The 19,553-nt window shown below is 41.4% G+C and overlaps 1 protein-coding gene across 3 annotated transcripts in view; it reads right to left on the minus strand.

The window, feature by feature from the left end:
* Positions 1–19,553, minus strand: part of ADGRL3 (adhesion G protein-coupled receptor L3) — a 479,174-nt gene that overhangs the window by 181,105 nt on the left and 278,516 nt on the right. For all 3 annotated transcript variants that reach the window (XM_058420608.1, XM_058420609.1, XM_058420610.1), the window contains one exon: positions 17,402–17,511. In XM_058420608.1, coding sequence (XP_058276591.1) covers positions 17,402–17,511 — 110 coding nt within the window. The remainder of the gene's footprint in view (positions 1–17,401; positions 17,512–19,553) is intronic.

Consider the following 19,553-nt stretch of genomic DNA (forward strand, 5'->3'; position numbering starts at 1 on the left):
ATCCGTATCAGCAAGTTCCATTTTTTGCACTGAGGATTAGGATCAAGGATTAGCTCTTATGGATAAAAAGTGTGTTCAAAAATTCTAAATAATTACAACTGAGCCCTAAACTGAAGATTGACTTTTTTTGTTGTTGTTGTTTGGTTTTTTTGGGTTTTTTTTTTGTTTTTTGTTTTTGTCTAGTAGTTCTCTTGCAAGGCTTACAACATGTCAAGCTTGCTATTTTTCTCACTCATTCTTTTTGCAATTACGCAGTTACCTGAGCAGCCAGGAACAGTGCAGGCAGCAGGCAGTGTCCACTGCAAAGCATCTCTAGCAGGATAAGCATCAAACACGGCTGCATTAATCAACTCCTGCAGAGTAAGCCTTACAGAGACATGACCAGGTTTCTAAAAACACTTAACTCCTTCTGTGTGCCTAGCCCCAAACATTCCCAGCTTTTAGATCAATTGCATGTTGCAGGGGCAAACAGCAGAGTATGTGTATTTCCAGCAATTCCTTGGTATCAGTTTTTAAGTCCAGGTCAGTTTGGTTTGGGGTCTGGCAGACCATGATGTTGGAAAAGGTCTGCCATTAAGTACTGGGCTGCTAAGAAAACTCCATCTCTGAACAATCTGACTGGGAAACTCCCTGAGAAACTAAACCAAATTTTGTTTGGATTTAAGTTAAAAGCATGGCTACAAGCAGCACTGAAATTCTGTTTTCTGTTCAATCCCCACTTCAAAAACCTGCCCAAATGGCCCAGTGGGAACATCCACTGGTCCAAAATTCAGTCCCAAATAATAGATCCTTTCTCAACTAGGAAGACAAGTGAGCAAAGCCAGGGTTTTTTCTGCATGATGTCCAGAGCATCACCCAGTTTGCCATGCTTTTTTAGAGAACCACAGAACCGTCTCCGCTACAGCACTGGCTAAAGAGAGACATCAGGCTGCTGCTACATTTTAAATAATTCATGAAAGAATTTATGTTTTTTTTCAAATAAAGTATGTTTTAGAGCAAGGGATGTTTGCATTTTTCTTTTCTTTAAATAGAACTAACAAGGCACACACATAATAAAACCTAAAATCAAAGGAAAAAAAAAAAAAACAAGCCTGCAACATTCATTTTCTCTTAGGCACCTTCGATTCAACATTACTGTAGCACATTGTCTTTGGAGCTTTAATGCCTACACTTTTATAGACCAAACCCAATCACTGCTATTTTGCTTGAAAGAAAACCTGCAGGCTGTGAAAAGAAGGCTCTAATTCACTTATTTTGTTTTATGAAAAACTATGTCACCAAATTCTTTACGCAGTAAATTGAATTTTCAGACTGATGTTTATCATATGTGCAATTGCTTCCACAAATGAATTTTTAAACAATGATACTGGACAGACCATTCAGGCAGAGAGCTTGCCTGATGGTTTTAAAACTAATGGTTGCAGTAAAAATGTCAGTCTGAAGAGGAAGTAACAATTTTGTCTTCTCCTGCTAATTACATAGGTTTCAAAATTGTGTTAGGACGTTCATTTATGGCCAGCACTAATAAGGAGTCATACAGCTGTAGGTCAGAGCAATTATGTGCATTTAGAAGCAAGTCCATCATTTCTGCGTGTAATTTTTCTTTGTTAGTTAAGAACAGTTTTGAAGTGAATATATACTGTTAGTCTCCAGTAAAAGCGTATTTCTCCATATTTTTAGATCCATTACACACACACACACAACTCATTCTGGGAATGTCTGAAATTCAGCACGGCAGGCTGTATTTAGAAACAGAAGTTGTTCTCAGTTTGATGCTTTCTTACTGATCATTAACTACCACACAGCTGGCAATGAAATCAAGCCCCCAGTTGTCTTTTAAATGCAATAAACTGGGTCAAATTATTGCTGTGAATCATCTTAAGCCACTTTTGCATCATGTAATTTAATATGCATTTGTAGAAGAGCTGACACTACTATTCTCATTCAATATTGGAAAATTTAATTGGCTACCTGTTTGACTTCAGGCAAACACTGACATAAACCAGACAAACTCTCGCCTCTTGACCCTATTGATTGACCAAAGACAAACACACCATGGGTACCACAAAAGCCATGTGAGCACTAAGGCTAACTCTGCATTCTTGAAAGGGGTCACATTTTGGGACTCTCTACTGGCGTGATGAGAAAAAGGTATAAAGTAAAAAAGAATAAGAAGTTCAAGTTGACTGATTAATAGTAAATCCAGTGCTCTACAAGCCAATATCCTCCTGCATGTTCCAGGAGAGCCTCTGCTCCTGAAAGAACTGCATTTGGGTTTAAGAGGCTGAAGCTTGTAAAGCTACAGTCACAGCTGTGCAGGTATATTTATGATAGAGTAAGCGGGAATGTGAGAAATGAAGTGGAAAGAATAAAAGGAGAGATGAGAGGTGAATTTTCAATAAAACCTCCCTGAATCCAGGCAGAGGGAAAGGAAAGTGATAAATAATCTCTCTGGAGATAGCACTCATCTTGACACTACTTAATGGTATCCATACACCTAATTTCCATGGACTGTGATATCATGAGAAAGACTGCAAACCTTGAGTACCTGGGGCTCCTTCCCACACATCCTGAGTTTCAATGAGACTGTCATCCTGCTCAGATTTATGCAGCCCACAAACTGCATGGCAAAGAGAGCCAATGCCACATTAAATGCAGTAACTCAGCACCGGGCCAAAAGCATCACAGGAAGGATGATCACTGGTTGGAAGGAAGAAAGAGAGTGCATCTCTTGTGCATCTTCAAGCAGCACGATTTGGGTAGCAGGAGGTGCACTGATTGCCAAGGTGGCCATCAGTACCTGAGTCTGTGTCTGCCTTTTTTTAGCCTGAGCTCCAGAGTAAAAAAAAAAAACAAAACAAAAAAAACCCCATAGGCCTTGCATAACTGTCACCACACTCCCACACAGGACCCATAAAGCATCAAATTCACATTGGAAACTTTTTACATATTGATCTAGACACAATACAAGGAGTTTGTCCCACTGTCAGCAAAGAGCACTGAAGAATTCCTCTAGTTTAGCCTGATAAAAGTGACATAAAGTTGATTTCTTCCCATTAAAATAAATTTCAAGAGTACTGCTTAAAAAAAAACTTCTTGGTTAACTTCAGAGCTTTGTTTTGATTTATTTATTTTCTTTGCCTGAAGAGAGGGTTGTGCAAATGCTGCACTGTTAAGGGAAAGAAGTTCAAACTTTACATAAGGGCTCTTTGCCCAGTGTCTCTTGGCATGCTTCCTTGAGTTTGAGATTGCTTTGTATAGTGAAGTATTACAGAATAAGATAACACTGTGTTATCAAGGCACTAAGGAAGGGCTTTGCACTAAAGAAATTGAGCCAAAATTCCTTTTCAAGGAGAGCAGAGAGCGCATTTGAATAAGCACTAAATTCAGCAGGGGAATAACTAATATGATTGGTTTTAAAGACACAGAAATGAGTGTTTTGCTGTCTTAGGAATGTTAAGTGAGAATTTTAAAACAGCAGAGGAAGAAAACACGCGCTTTCTACCCGCAGTTTCAGCCAAGATGCTGTAGCAATTTTATAAATCAGAAAATAAACAAATTATTGTGATTCTATTTTTGAATGGCTACTATCACAAAATACCTTTGCCTCATTTGTTCTGGCAGTGCATCTAGATGTATTCTGCATCATAAACAGCAAACATTTTTGTAGCAAATTTTGTAAGACCAATGAAGGTTTTTAAATGGACTTTTCTCCACCAAATTAAGCACCAATCCTGCAGATGCTTACATAGTTTGTTTCCAGATAAGGCACGTACACAGAATTTTACATCTATAGCAAAAATAAGCACAAGTTTAAAGGGAATACAGTCTCCAAGACTTTCTGAGGTCTTCTACAGTTCATCTGGATTGGTCTTCAAGAGCTAGGCTTTTAACCCCAAAACCATTTCACCTGCTGTATTTATGGCAATTATTTCAGTTTTTAAAAGAATGCAATGCAAGAAATGAAAGAAGAACTGAAGGAATACACAGTATTTTCTGCGAAGCCAGGTATCTGACAAAGCACTCATCAGCATCATCATCATATACCTTGATCTCAGGTTACAGCCAGTTCCTTGCAGTAACACTGCACAAGCTTCTTGAAACTTCAAGTAAGAAGTTTTGCATAAATTCCCTGTCCCAAGGACTCTTGGGAAAGGCTGATCGATAGCTGCAAACACAAATTTCACCCTTGCCCAGACAGGTGCAGCTCCCAGCAAGCTGACAAAGAGCAGGATCCTCTTACACTGGAATTGGTGTTTGCACACAGTTTTCCGTCGTGCAATATTTCATGGTCTTCATTTTTTGGTTATTAAAATAGGATGTTATCCAACAAGTGGAGGGGAAGACAAGGTCAGGGATTTGGTTCCCATCTCAGAAGTGGCAGCTAAAGCTGCTGAGCAGCATGTGTTTCTTGTTTGAAACATATCACTTAATTCTTAAAAACAATAATATATCCCATCTGTTGCAGCCATTCATAATTGATAAGATTTGGGCTATGTTTGACTGCAAAAACCCATTTCAACATGAGTGTAGATGTACAGATGAAGAAGTGTTGCAAAGCAATTTGTTTGAGGTTTCTTACCACACATTACACCAACAATGTCCAACTGTCTCTGGGCACTCACACAGGGCTCTGGAAACATAATTTATCATTTCACTGGGAAGCATCAGCATCCTCCCATGACAAAAATGGTTTATTTCCAGTTGGAATGACCATCTAGAGTCCAACTGTTCAACCACTTCAGGGCTGACCAAAAACCAAAATATAGTATTAAGGGCATTGTCCAAATGCCTCTTAAAGATTGACAGGCTTGGGATATATCAAACAGCTCTACAGGAAGCCTCCTCCAGTGCTAGACCTTCTCAGGAAAGAAATGCTTCCTAATGTCAAGACTAAGTCCCCTCAGAGTTTGAACCATTCCAATGTGTCCTATCACTGGATCCCAGGGAACAGAGCTCAGCACCTCCCTCTAATATATCCTTTCCTCAGAAATCTGTGGAGAGCAACAAGGCTGCCCCTTGAACTTGTTTACTCCAAACCTGACAAATTCAAAGCTCTCAGCTGCTCCTCAGAGGACATACCTTCTATCTCTTTCACTGGCTTTGTTGACCCCCTTTGGATGCATCAGAGAACCTTAACATCCTTTTTTTTTGTACTGTGGGGTCCAGAACTGCACACAGGATTCAAGGTGGAGGCTGTATCATCCTAGTAGGGCAGGATAATCACCCTTTTTGTTTGGGTGGTTATGCCGTGTTTGATGCACCAGGATGGGAATTGTCCTCTGGGGCTGCCAGGGCACTCTCTGCTGGCTCATATTGGCTGTTGTCAACCATCATCCCTAGATCCCCTTCTGCAGGGCTGTCACTCCTCCACACCAGGCAAAGAATCCAGCAACTGTTCTGGTTAAATTTTCTCACATTAATCATTGCCTCATGCTCCAATCTATCTGTACTCCTTCTGCAAAGCCTCTCATCCCTCAAGAGAGTTAAAAGCAACTCCTAGTCTGGGATCATCAGCAAACTTGCTAATAGTGCATTCACATCCTGTATCCAGATCTTTGATCCACTAGGCAAGTGACCTTGTCATAGGAGAATACCAAATTATTTAAACAGGGATATGCCTACGTGAATCCAGGCTGACTGTGCCTGACAACTGGACTATTCTTTAAATGCCAGTCCATAGTACCCCACTATGATCCTCATAATTTTCCAGGAACTGAGGTCAGACTAACAGTCCTTCGTATAAATTGGAATAACACTGGCTACCTTCAAGTCAGCAGGGACCTCCCCAGACTCCCAAGATATTTGGTAGATGATCAAGAGGGGTCTTGCCATCACATCTGCTAGCTCCATTAGTACTCTGGGATGAATTCTACTAGGGATGGTGGACTTGTCAACATTCAGCTGATGCAGCTGGTCCCTTACAATTTCACAAAAGGAAAGTCACTTCTCCCACACATGGTCTTCCAAAAGGACCAAGCAGCCCAGGGCCTACCAGGATTAATAAAGACTTAGGAAACAAAAAAAACAAATAACAATAAATGCCTCCATTTTTTCTTTATCTCCATTAGAGGGGTGATCACCTTCAACAAGTATCACTCCCAGTGTTTTCTTTTGACCTCCTCTTGCTATTAAAGTACTTTTCAAAAAGCTTTGTGTTATCTGCCACAACATCGGTCAGTTTCAGCTCTGAGATCTGGCCTTTCCTATCTTCTCTCTGCATATCCAAACCACAGCCCCGTGACCTTCTTTTGGTCAAGGCAAAATGTGAATGATTGTTTTTGCATACTCTAGAATTGGCTTGAGACTTTGTTAGTCACTTAATTTTGTTTCTGAGACAAGATGGCAGAATGGACCAGTCCTCTTTGAGAGAGAAATGCTTTTCCTTTTCACTGGAAATCTCTCCATATTACCATCACTGCGCCACAAATTTCTCCCAAAAAAAGGGAGAGTCTGTGAGGGCTCAGACTCATGTTGTCTAATAAGCAAGGCTGCACTGATTTAAATACTGTCCAGTTTCACTCTCTGCATCCAAATTCCCTCCAACTCAACAAGAAAACTCTCAAGTGTTTCAGGGGGCTCTCATCAAAAGCATGTGCTGAAAGACAACTCCTATGCCTCTATTAAGACTGTTTAAAAAAAAAAAATCAGAAAAAAATCCAACTTAAGACATTATTTTAACGTAAACATGACAATTGAATCAGGTCATATTTTTAATGGATTATATTAGAAACACAGACTTTTTGTTTTCAAAGTACCAGGCACAGAATGTAGATTTGTCACTTTATGGTAATTACTAATATCCTCCCCCACCAGAGTCATCTGGAACATATTTAATTATTGACTTCATTGGAAATGTACATGGCACATGCTCACTCTTCTGAGTAAGTCTTTAAATGGACAAAGGCCTATTTGTTTCTTCTCTGAAACCCCAGCCTGAGCACATAAAGGACCCCCCAAATTAGGCTTCTGTTAGATGCATACGCCATATATAAGATGCAAGCTGACATCCATCAAACCTTAAAGCACATGCCTGGCTGGGAGTGTCCCAGTGGTGCCAATGGGAAAGGCCCGAGTGAAACCAGGGCTACAACTGTGCCTTGTACCAACATCCACATGGTAAATCTATCCCTGCTTTACAGCTTGTGCCTCTGCATCTCATGCCCTGGTCTGCATCAGAGCTGGCTCGGGTGTGGGACCATATTTTCCCTACTACGTTTTAGTAGCTGGTGTCTCCAAACCTGCAGCTCTATACTGATTACTGAGTGGAGCAGTCTTTCCTGTTTCAGACACTGCCAAACCTGAGTGCAAATACCCAAAGCAGCAGCAGGATACATATGCGATTACATCGAAGCAGGACTAATTTCAGCCTGTGATAAGGAAAAGACCACCAGTAGAGATACGGTGTAATTTCATACCGAAGAGAGTCACTAGCCACTCCATCCTGCTCTCCCACACGAGGCGAGACTATGAAACTCATTTATCTTACAATTTCAATGTTTTGAGGCATGTCTTACTAATAAAAAAAAAATATCTCCAACACCATCTATATATTGTTTCCTGATTCTTCTTCTCCTCCTTAAAGTCAAATATTCAAACTCAAGTCTGCATTTTACTCCACGGACTTTACATTCCTGCCAGCCCTTCAGTTTTGCTGCAGAAACGTGGAACCATCTTTTTTAAGGCTGCATTCAGAATAGCACTTAAATACACAATTTGCTGCTTTAAATAGTAACATAGGCGGAACAGTGCCAGAGTGTTTCCTATACAGACATTAAAGGTAGATTTCCAGGGAAGCTCAGCTTTCATTAGGGTACCTAAATATAATAGACTCATTTTCAAAATCCCAAGAGCACAATAGTTCCTGTTCTGTTTAGGAGAACCATTATTTTGCAGATCTGAACATCTGAAGTTTTGGAAGCTTTCAGGTGCGTGAGTGTGCATCTGTGTGGTCCTGTAAGCCATTGCACGGGATGAAATAGAAAAATGTGAGATTATTAATTTTTAAAGCAAAAAAAAAGGACAAGCCCCCGACGCTGCCTCCCCTGGGATAAAAAGAAAGGACTCAGCTGGATTACATGATGACATGCCAGCCCCAGCCCTTGCTGCCCCAGCATGTGCACTCCAGCAAAGGAAAAGACAATAGTTTCACTCACAGACACCATTCAACACACACAGGAGAGTAGGGAAAAAAACCAAACAAGCACACCAAAAAAAACAAACCAGAGTTAATGAGGTGCAGCTGAATAATACCTTCATAAAAGCAGAGAGAGAAACCAGGTAGACGTCATCTGCAAGGTGAATTAAAATTATACATCTCTGAGGATTATCAGTGAAAATTGAGATCTGGAAGGGAATTTGCTTTTGATATTGGAAGGGATAAATACCCACTGTAAATCTTTTTATGTGGGCCTGTAGAGTGGAACAGAAAAATTAAAGATAAATGAGATTAAGGCATTTTTTAAAACTACATTAGACATTTTTAAGTTACCCATGGAGGGAAAAAGGACTTTGGAGGAGGAGATTAGTTTAGACCCTCAGCAATACATTCATCTGTGAAATCAATTGGAATAAATCTTTTCTAATCTGAATTGGTCGTCATTCAACTCCCCACCTCCTCCCTCCCAAAAAAGGCAGACATATCTCAAAAAAACCCTTAACAATATTTCTGTGCAGTCTGGCAATCAGCCCAGGTTGATGACATGCCATGACTATTTTTAGATAAGAAACCTCTAGAAACAAGTTGCAGGATTTAGTTTGGTGTTTTGTTTGTTTTTCAAAAGGATACCCTGGGGAAGCCCTCTTTGCCTTAGTCCTCCACAATTCCTCCCATTTTACTCCTCTTGGAAACAGAAGTTAACAAAAATCAAATACTATGCAGTCTGTTTGTCTCCTTCGCCAGGGCTTGAGGTGCATACAACTGCTGTGGTTTCATGCAGGTCTATATTGTTACAAGTTGACTGGAAATGTTGTTAGGAAGGGAAGTGGAGGAAATGAGGGAAAGAATACATTTGGATGTATTTGGCTCTCTTCCTGGGAGCCCTTTTAATATAAAGAAATTCAACAAAGTCGTATTTTTAGATCTGGAAATATGCATTTTCATATTTCACACACTAAAGGGATTTGCCTTAATATACTCAAATTTCCCCCTTCCTTCTTCTCCCTCATGAGCTAGAAGAAATGAACTTCAATCCTCCACTTAGCCACTGGATATACATATTCTGTTCTCCCTATTGGCCAGAATAAAGCCCAATAAATGTATTTCATTTCTTCTGTGGATTTATAATAGCACCTGGCAAGGATGGTCTTAATCTCCTTACACTGCTTGCACCAATGAAAGATACCTTTGCAATATTTCTTGTAAGAGAAATTAAAGGAAAATGGGAATAAAACCTGGAAACATAAATATTATTTTCATGAAGATCTGTTATGAAACATATGAAATCCATATCAGTGTCTCCAGAGGGTGTTTGGCATAACAGCACAATTTAGGCAATAGGTTATTAAAGATGGGAAGAAATATATATTTCCCTTAATGATGGCAGAATCGTTCAGAGACAATCGGGAAGTTTGGGGTCTTGTTTGGACAGCAAACTGGTGGCAAATATCTAGAAGTGTCAGAAAGAGCTGAAAAACACAGCTTGGTACAGATGACCTAAAGCCAGTGGGCCGCTTCCCGCTGGTTCTCCAGAAAAGCGTTTACAGGGGTCAGGCTGGTATGTTTTGTCAGCATCTTTACTAAGGCAGCACAAATCTATTTCAGATACTACAAAGATGTCTCACTATTTAGATGTAGAACCATCAGCTGCCAAGGTGGGAGGACTGCAGCCTATTACTTTATTGAAGAATATCTCATATTTTCATTTTTCTTCTGTGCAGTATTGGCTACAGTTCCCTTTTTGGCTGAGACAATATCAGTTATTTACTATGCTAGAAATGGGCGTGACAAAGATGAGTTTCTCGAAAAAAGCTAATGAATTCAGACAGCCTCAGGTTACCAGGAACCTGACCCAAAGTTTGCTGACACCGAAAGAAAGTTTCCCTGCAATTTAATGACCTTTGATTCAGACCCAAAGGCAGTCAGGCAACAGATTGAAAGGTTTTAAGCACCTTTTAGTTTAAATGAGTAGACTCAAACCAAACCCGTATACTTTCTCCCTAAAAATTCAGCTGCTAGAGATCAGGAACGGAAAGGAATAAATACTGCATAGAAGTCAGACAAGGAATTAAGTTACCCCCTTATATTAACAATCTTCACAAAATAACTTAAACTACGCATCACACTTTTCCACCTTCAACTTCCATAATAAACCAATTATAGAGGCCCTCAGGAGAACTGACAGGGCCCTATATCAAGAAAAACAGCCTATGTGAGGAACACATAACAGACCTACACTAAATTCTTTGATTTATTTAAAGTCTGGGTCTCCACAGTGCAAATTTTCTGAGAGTGAGGTGATGGTCCATGGTAGGGAGAGGTGAAATTTGCCTCTTGTGCCACCACAGAAACCTTTTTATATTCTTTAAAAAAAACCACCTAAACAACTTCTCCCTGCTGTAAAAGCTTAAAAACATAATACAAGTATCAACATATGTACAATCAAGCATCTCATAATCATCTGAGAAGTTCACAGGTTGCCCAGGCTGTAACACACTCCAACTCTCACCCACTGCAGAATCTCAGACCTAATGGGAGTTGAGCACAACACTGTGGTGTCTTCGCTGATAAAGAGAGCTTATGCAACTCCAAGACATAAGGGAGCAAAACATGCTGTTCAAGGAGATTTCCAGAACCAATGCATGTTTTAAAGACAGAATGCATCAGTGCATGGAGGGATTTCAATACTTCAAGTCTGGGACTAGGGAGTGGTGAGCTGCTTCGGGAGGTAATCCGTTAAACACTGAGAACAAGAGAAAAAAAATTACTTTTCGTGCAAAGGCTCATACTGGCATGGGTGGAAGACATGAAGAAGTGTCCCACAACCTAGAGGAAAGGACAGAGATGACAGGAGCCACCAGGAGCTGGTTTTTCTTAGAAGCATGCTGGAAATTAGAGATGCAGCAGGTAGGGATGGCCTTCCTGCAATGGAGATTGCCTAACATGTATCTAACTTCTCCCCACAAAAAAATCCATGCTGTTCCTGATGACAGCAGACCTTCAAACCAGTATGCATTACAGATAGTCACCACCTAACTTCCTTATTTTAAGCCAAAGTCATCTCATATTCAAAAGTTAACCATGCTGCCACTGTGCCTTACAAAAATTTTCTTTTCCCTTTGTATCAGGCTACTTCGAGTTTTCAAATACCTTTATTTCCCTAGCTCTTAGCTTTCCTCCCCTTCTTGAACATTATGCACACAACTACGCAGACAGGTCAGCCTGCAGGTTTGTAGAGGCCCATAACATCAGGTTATTTTAACAAAGAGTGCTTTCCAGTGGGCTGTTCCGTAGGTGCACAAACACACAGTAAAAGAAGACTGATAAGGGAAGCAATACACTCTTTATTTCTGCCTCCATGGATTAAAAAAAAAAACAAAAAACCAAACAAAAACAAAGCCAAAAAACAAACCAGCAAAAACTAACTAGCAAGCAAAGCTGGGAATTTCAGAGAATACAAAAAGGAGGCTTTTTTGACTGCAATGCCAGGAAATTGTATGCATCAGAAGAAAGGCAATTTGTCAGCAGGAGACAAAGATTCTTTGCGCAGAAATAATCATAATGGATAGTTAGGTCTGCTGTTGGGTTTTGGGTTCAGGAGTTTTTTGTTTGTTTTTTTTTCTTTGGTTTTACTTATTCTTCCCAGCCCATGCACAAAAATAATATATTTAACAAATGAAACAAAGGAGGCCTGGCTTCAGGAGGGAATTCACTCATTCCTGGCCAAAATGCCAAGTCAGGTTTAATCCCTAGGGAAAGTTTTCCATTTTCCCTGCTGCGCCTTGAGGGACCAAATTCTCTTGGGAGAAAACAAAGACAAAGCAAACATAAAAACCCAGGGAAAAGAAAAGCAGAGAAGCCGCAAGTCCATTTGTTTAACAAAACACAACACTGCTCTCAGTGGGCAAACACTGCTTCTCAACCGATGGAGAAGGCAGCGAGAAAACACAGAGGGAAAGCCTAGAGGCCGCATAATGGCCTTACAGCACTCCAGAAATAATTAAGAACCGTATTCGTGGGAAAAGTGGTCTCATTAAACTGTTTTCAGACTGCAATTTTGTCCCATCTTCTCCCCTCTCTTTCCCTTTCTACCAGCAATCTTAGAGCAATGAAAATACCGGTTTGCTTTCTAGTGCTTGTATTCTCTTAAAAATGTCATTATTCAATTATCTGTCTATTCACTGGCCCTAAGGTCCAGCAGAGCAGATATTGTGCGCCTTCATTTAATGTTTTTAAATGCACTTCAGTCCACTTGTGATACAATAAAACTTTATTGAATTCTGTTCCCACATCACACTTACCATCCCTCACTTTTATTGATATGTGAGCCCATCTACTCTTCTATCAGCAATAAAAGGAATATTTCTAGCAAGGCTGTGACCTTTTCTTCCATCACTATAGCAATTGGGAAGTGTGATTTCAGGTTCCACGTTTAAAAAGAAAAAAAAGTCCTAAGAAAAGAAAGGATGAAATATGCTCACGAGTTGGGTTCCCCGCCCCCGCCTTCTTCTTGTTAGTACTAAAGAAGAAGGAAATTCTCTGTAAGCACCAGAGATGTGTGGTGCCTTCACATTAGCCCGTTTACCCAGAACGGAAAGAAAGAGCAATTCATCCTTCCCTGGAAGCCATGAACATTTTTCCCTTGCAAGAAACATCCCCTTGAACAGAACTCCCCAATATTAAAAGCTGATGGAAGACTTGTGGCCTGGGTGAGAGGCAGATTATCATCACAGTGGGATATGCCATGCCCGAGGCACCCTCCTGCTGCTGCCATCCTTCCCATCAATGCAGCAATGGGCTTGTCCTCACTGAGTCACCACCCTGCCCTCTCCCACAGTTTAAAACTTTCCAATTCCCTGTTTAAAAAACATACTGCTTCTGAGGGACAACAGTGTACGAGTTATTCTGTGACTTTCAAAACCTAGAACCTAAGGGAACTGGGAGGTCAGGAAAAATTGAAGGTAAATCTGACTCAGATAGAGAAATCCTTTTTTCAACTCTGTTCTGAATCCTTGGGAACCTGTAAGGTTGTCTCTACAGGGAAATGAACAGAAGAAAGCATTCCAAAATACCTCTGGTACTTTCAACTCATACCATTTTCAAAACCCAAATAAAAACTAAATGCAGACAATCCCCAAATTTCAGTCTAAGGCAGCGGGTGATAGCTGCTTGCATGTTGGAATTTCCCCATCTTCTGATCTGGAGTGCCACTCATGAAGAGTAGTGCTACTGCCATGTCCCACGGAGAACATGTGCTTGAGAGAGAAAAGGGAGCCTCAACTGGGTTGTTCACTCTATTCCCTCCTCTCAAAAATACCTGCAGAACCACTAAAACACGGACAGTTTTAGCTGTGAAGTGTCACGTACATACAGAGCCAGTATTAGCAAAACCAAAGGGTGGGTTTGGGTTTATCGTGTCATTGATAGAAAATCTGTCTGATTACAACGACAACTAGCTCAGCAGCTCTCCCCACACCACTGCTCCTGCAAAACTGGGCTCTCTTGCTGGCTACTGCTCTCATGTACAGCTTTGCCTGTATCACTCATCTGCTTTCTGCGCTGGCTCATGAGTAAAATTGGAAGGCCTTTAGCACATTGCAAAGATGAAATACGAAAAATTACACTCCTAGATGTACTGGTACCATGACAACAGGATTGTACAAGCACCAGAAGATGATAGTGAAGTGTTTCTGCAATGAGAGCATTGACCTGGCTTTACAAAACCACCTCCACCACTGCTGTTCCCATTACCCATTTAACTCTGCTCTGTAAAGGGAGAAGGGAGAAGGAGGGAATGCAGGAGGAAACAACAGATTACTGGATCAAGAGGACCCTCACCCTGTCAGGTTTCTCATACTAATACACAGCACAAAACCGCTTAAATGCAGTTTCAGTCACCTGGCCACAATGAAACACATCCACAGCTCTCGCAATGGCAGACTGCAAGGTTGCAGTGGTACATCTTCATTTGAAAACCATGGAAAAACTCTCTTGGTCAGTAATTACTAAAAGAAGATTAAATTTAAGAAAACTCAAGTGGTAATTTAAGTATTTCAGAAGGACAGGGGCAGTACGAAAAGCAGACATTAGAGAAATACATGCCACATGCTAAGGCCAGCTTTGAGAAAGGCAAAATTACTTTGACAATTTTTTTCTGATACCAGAAAAATAGGACAACTGATGCCACTGAAGTCTGACAAATTAGGCCTGCTATCTTTTTACCTGCTGATATCATCTGCTTTTTACTTGCTTTTCATTGTCAGAGGGCAACCTAAAAAGTCTGTATGTCCTGGAACGGCTTCCATTGCAGTAGAAGGCTGCTGCCACCAGATAAAGCAACTACAGGATCAGGAGTGGGCTATCTGCATAATCGTCTCTCATCTTCGCCACGTGTTGAGAGAAACTGCAGCCTCATAAAACTCTTCTTGTCAGGGGTATCTCTAGTGAACACAGAGGAATGCGGTGCGTGGGGTAATGTAAAGGACATTTGACAATATATGAGCTACTGAAGTTGGAGGACATTTGGATTTCCCTCATCTGAGAGGAAAGGGGGATGCTTGCCTCTAGGAAACAATATGAGCTAGTGGTGGAAGAGTCAATAATTACACAAAATCTCAAGAGAAGCAGACTAACAAACGGGGTTTTAAATCTTTCATATTTTTTCTTTGAGGGAGCAGATATACTAGAACTATATTGAACACAAGTGCTTAAGGTCAGTCCCAACATCATCTGTTAAGATGACTCCCAAACCCTCTCCTCTTGAGATGCCAACACTTGTGTAAACCCACTCTCTGTCCTTAAAGAATGATTTGAAACTCTGAGGAGTAACCCATCCAACCAGACAAAGGCAAGCTGGAATTTCAAGCAAGTACAACTGCCTGCTGAAATATTAATTTCTTTATTATGCAACTGAAGCATTCCTTTAGGAGATGGCCATATGGCAGACCCCACCGCTCACCAAAGGCTGGCTGCACAGGGGCTGAGGCATGTGGGTTCAGTGACAAGAACTAACCTCTGACAATAACAGAGCAAAAAAGGAGGAAGATTTCCTCCACCAGGCGTGGCTTTGGTCCAGCCATGACTTTGCTGACCTACTTGCCAAAGCTGATACCTTCCCCATCCACTTTTGGGACACTCGTGGCAACCAGGCAGGGAGCACCTACAAAGTTAATCTGACCATTCTGAGGGAAGAAATAGAGGCAGTAACAAAGCCAGGCAGAGACTGAGGCAGGAGAAGAATAAAATGGAGCTCTAGGTTTCCGACCCCATGTTGGCATATGAAAGGACACAGTTTTTCTAAAAACGACCTATTTCTCTGGTGCTACACTGAGAAACAACATATGATTTGACCCAAAATTTCCTAGGTAACAAACTACAACCCAAGAAGACCAGATCCTCTTTCATCATATGTTCACCCTTTGTCTTCCCCCTAACTCTACTTGAAGAGGCACTATATTTGATTCATAAAAAAGTGGAGGAAACAGCCATCAAAGCTCCTACCTTAATTGCAAAGGCAGCGTGTCAGTTGTCATCCTTTTCCTCCCTACATTCAGATCATTAAAAAACACTCAATCCCTACTGCACATTTGCTACCGAGCAACCTCTCACAAGAGTTATTCTACATCTTGTACACAGGGCCAATTAACACCTCGGGGTGTAATACTGACATACTGCCTTTCTCACAAGGCACCACTATTCCTCTTTGTTTTATGTGCAACAAAGGCTGTGGAGGGGCACCAGGTAATGACTATTGCTTTACCAGCCCAGTCTCTGGAGGGAACAGCATACCCTCATGCAAATCATAAATCACAAGGAAATACAACCTGCTGTGATAAGTTGAAACCAATCTTTCCTAACCCTTTCCATGCACAGTGTTGCTTCTAAAATGAAAAGCCTCATTTAGAGTGGAATAACTCCAAACTATAATTTGGAGTATATTCTGCCTGACAGGGCAGACCCTAAAGCTTGATGTCAGTCTTTCCATGGGTTTAATAGCTCACCCCATAAAAAGCATTGCATCGCTGCATTTAGAAGCTTCACAGTTTTGTTTAGAAAAATCAAATATGGACTGAGCCCCCTGCCAGCAGACTATCCACATCCCTCAACAGAGAGGTCCCCTTTACTCGGAGAGGTGGTTTTGGAATTTCACAGAAGCCAAACAACCACACAGTCTCTCCAGGCTGTGGCAGCAGGCAGGTGGCCACCTCCTGCCTGAGGGATGGGGACCACCCCAGGGGCTGGACAGGGTGCCTGTCACTGCTCAGCCACATCTGCTCTCCTGCAGCCCATGCCTGAGGCAACAAAAATGGTCTTAGTCCTTGAGCCAAACTCCGGGTTTCAGCAAATTGATGCCTCCTGCTGCTCTCTCAATACAACACCGTGGGTTGAAAGCATACATTCCCGTACCTGCTTTATTATTTTGAGAGGCGTGTTATAATAAGCTTTGGCCTGCTGAAGCAGAAAACCTGGAAGTGATGCTGTTATTCACCTCTCAGCTCTCTGCAACTGCTAATAAAAAGTGCACTTCTCGTATTATCATTGCTATTTCCTTTCTCAGGTACGCCCTTTTTGGCAGTAGGGCCTTAACTGCACGTAACAAATCTGGATTCTACGGAAAGCAAATTCTGAGGTACACAACCTCTTGTAGCTCTGAATTTCCCGCTTGGCACATATTGCTGTCATCTCAGGTGACTGGTTTTCTACCCTCAAAAATTCAGTCTAAATGGCTTGATTGCAATGTGCCTTTGTAACTTTGAAAACTTACAAAGTAGTATTTTTCTACCATCAAACATCAAATTACCCAAAACAACAGCTTCCTACCTCCTTGTGATACAATACTGTATTTAAGGCACTTATCAAATGCCACCAATTACATGAACATAGGCCAGTGGAAGCACACTGCTGTATGATTACAAGCATAAACCTCTGTAAAGAGAAGCTGTAAGCTAGCAAGAGCGCTTCACTCCTCTGGTCTGCTTTCTCTAGTGAGGTTTCCCAAGCGTTTTCCAAAAGATGATATGTCATTGTTATGCTGTACAACACGGGACATTATTAGGATACTTTTAACCTAAGCACAAACCTGACAGAGAAAACCATTTTTCATATCTTATCAGCTCAGTCTCATATGATGCTTGTGGTCTGCCTTACTTGCCCTTGAGCAACAAGAGACAAGCTCCAGGCTGGCCCAATCTCCACAATAAATCTCTACTGAACAAACAAGTGCAAGCATATCGAGATACATACTGTAAGGGACACACTCGTACTGCACTTCCAGGTACTTGTACGTTCCGGGGCACGGGTCTGGAAACACGTCAGGGCCGGCCACAACCGCGCACTGGGTCCGATTACTGCATCTGGAAAGCAACAAAGAGGAGAGTCAGAAAACAGACCGGACAGAAGGACAGCTCAGGAAGCTGAGTGGCCCCTCCAGCGCCAAAAAGATGCAGGAGCCAGGACTTCAGCACCAGCTGGGGAAGCTCAGCAGTGAGCACGCAGAGGCTGATGGCAAACACCAACACATTAATCAGCTTACGACCAAAAGAGAAGAGGCATGGTGGCACAAACCTTCTCCTTCAGGAGATATTTCTTTAATACCAGCATCCTGACCAAACAAAATGCAAGGACTAAACCAACAAACGTGGCAAAAAATAATCACTGCATGTTTTATAGCAACCAAAACAATATGCTTTGCAACATTTTTAGGCAGTGTTCCCACAAAACCAGTTATCTTGTATTTATCTTTGGCTTAAGCCAAAGCAAAGACTAGAAACAGCAACACTCGAGTGGGAGGAAAAAACATCCCCAAATAAGCTGTCTAAGAACCAAATAATGTTTTTCAGACAAGGCCTGCTAGGGAAACTTCCCAGCCTGATCACTGACAAGACAACACCCTTGTGTTAGGCACAAATGGCTAAGTTTTACTTCATCCTTCTGCCCAGCATAGATGCATTTCCTGAAATTAGGTACTTTCTCCAAAAAGCTTGTTCTCCATGAAGAAGACAGGCAGAAGGAAGTGACCCTGCCTGCTTCAGCGAACATCTTTCAGCCTAAGAGCACGCACACAGAGGTTGGGTTCTGCAAGATGCTCTTCCTGAGGCATATACAGGTCCATGGGTGACTGACTTGAGCATGTGTAGGAACCCACATTTGCCTCTGATTTCACGGGAGAAGCACCTCCAATGTAGGATTGGTGATGCAAAATATTTTAGCAAAGAGTGATTCTATAGAGAAAAATCTTCTGCTTCTTTGTTTAAAGAAAAGGTAAAAAAAAAAAAAGAAAATGAGAAATATTATTAGTCTTTGATTCTTCTGCTTTTGCATGCCAGAAAGAGACCTCCTAAGGGTAAGACCACTGCATTTATTTTCTTTAGGATTCTAAAGATGCCTCCTCTGATGTGAAATGGGACCCCTGACCCTCCCGCTCTTCTGGCAGAAGCTGTGACATGCAGCACGGAATTCATTTAGGCCTGCAGTGGAAATGCTTCATGTTTACCTGAGGCTACAGTTTGTCAGCCTTAATGCGGATTTTATTTGAGCCTATAAATTAAAACTGATTCATTAGCGACTGCCTTAAGCTCCACAATTTCTTTAATTTTATGGAAAGAATAATAAGAGCTGATACACTTGCTCATCAGGCTGTTTTGCTGGATACCAGATAATCCAGAGGGCTGGGACATGCTAATGTTTTCTAGCTGAAAGACAACAGTTATCACAGCAACTGACTCGTTTTATTATATAGACAGAAAAAACAATTCTCTTAACAAAAAAGATAACTGTCCTCACCCATGCTGGGGTATCAGAGGTAGCCTGGACTATGCAGGCAGGCAGTTTTCCAGGAGAGGCTTTGAACGTCATCCAAAATTTTACTTTCAACAAAAATCCTTTACTGGGCTCAATGTGCCTTTCAAAAAGCAATTTCACTGGTCTAATCAATAGTCTTCCTGGCTGTAGGGACAGCACTGGCCACATTACACAGAATAACAGCAATGGATCAAAGATACCTTTCAAAATCATGAGTAAAGATCCAGAATTATGAGGAATTGGAGGTGGGGGGGAGGAACAAACACATTTAGGGTTCATCTGTGCTGTGCTTTCTTTCTGTTTACAAGAAAGCATTTGCTTTGAATGCTCAAGCATTTCCTTGTGGCCCCTTGCTTTTTTAATGCAAGAACTTGGACACATGAAAACAGAAGCAAAACCACAGCACCTAGAAAGTTCCCTGTGAACACCAGGGTTTTAGCCTCCTCAAATGCATGCTACCTTCTGCAATATCACCAAAGAGACTAAAAGCTTTATGATATAAGGGGTTGAATGGGGAAAGCAGGATGCACAGAAATGCAAAAGCTTTTCCCCCCAACTCCAGGACATCCTGAAGCCCCCCCTTAGACTGGGATGG

The sequence above is a fragment of the Hirundo rustica genome, chromosome 5, assembly GCF_015227805.2.
Source record: "Hirundo rustica isolate bHirRus1 chromosome 5, bHirRus1.pri.v3, whole genome shotgun sequence".
NCBI classification, from domain to species: Eukaryota; Metazoa; Chordata; class Aves; order Passeriformes; family Hirundinidae; genus Hirundo; species Hirundo rustica.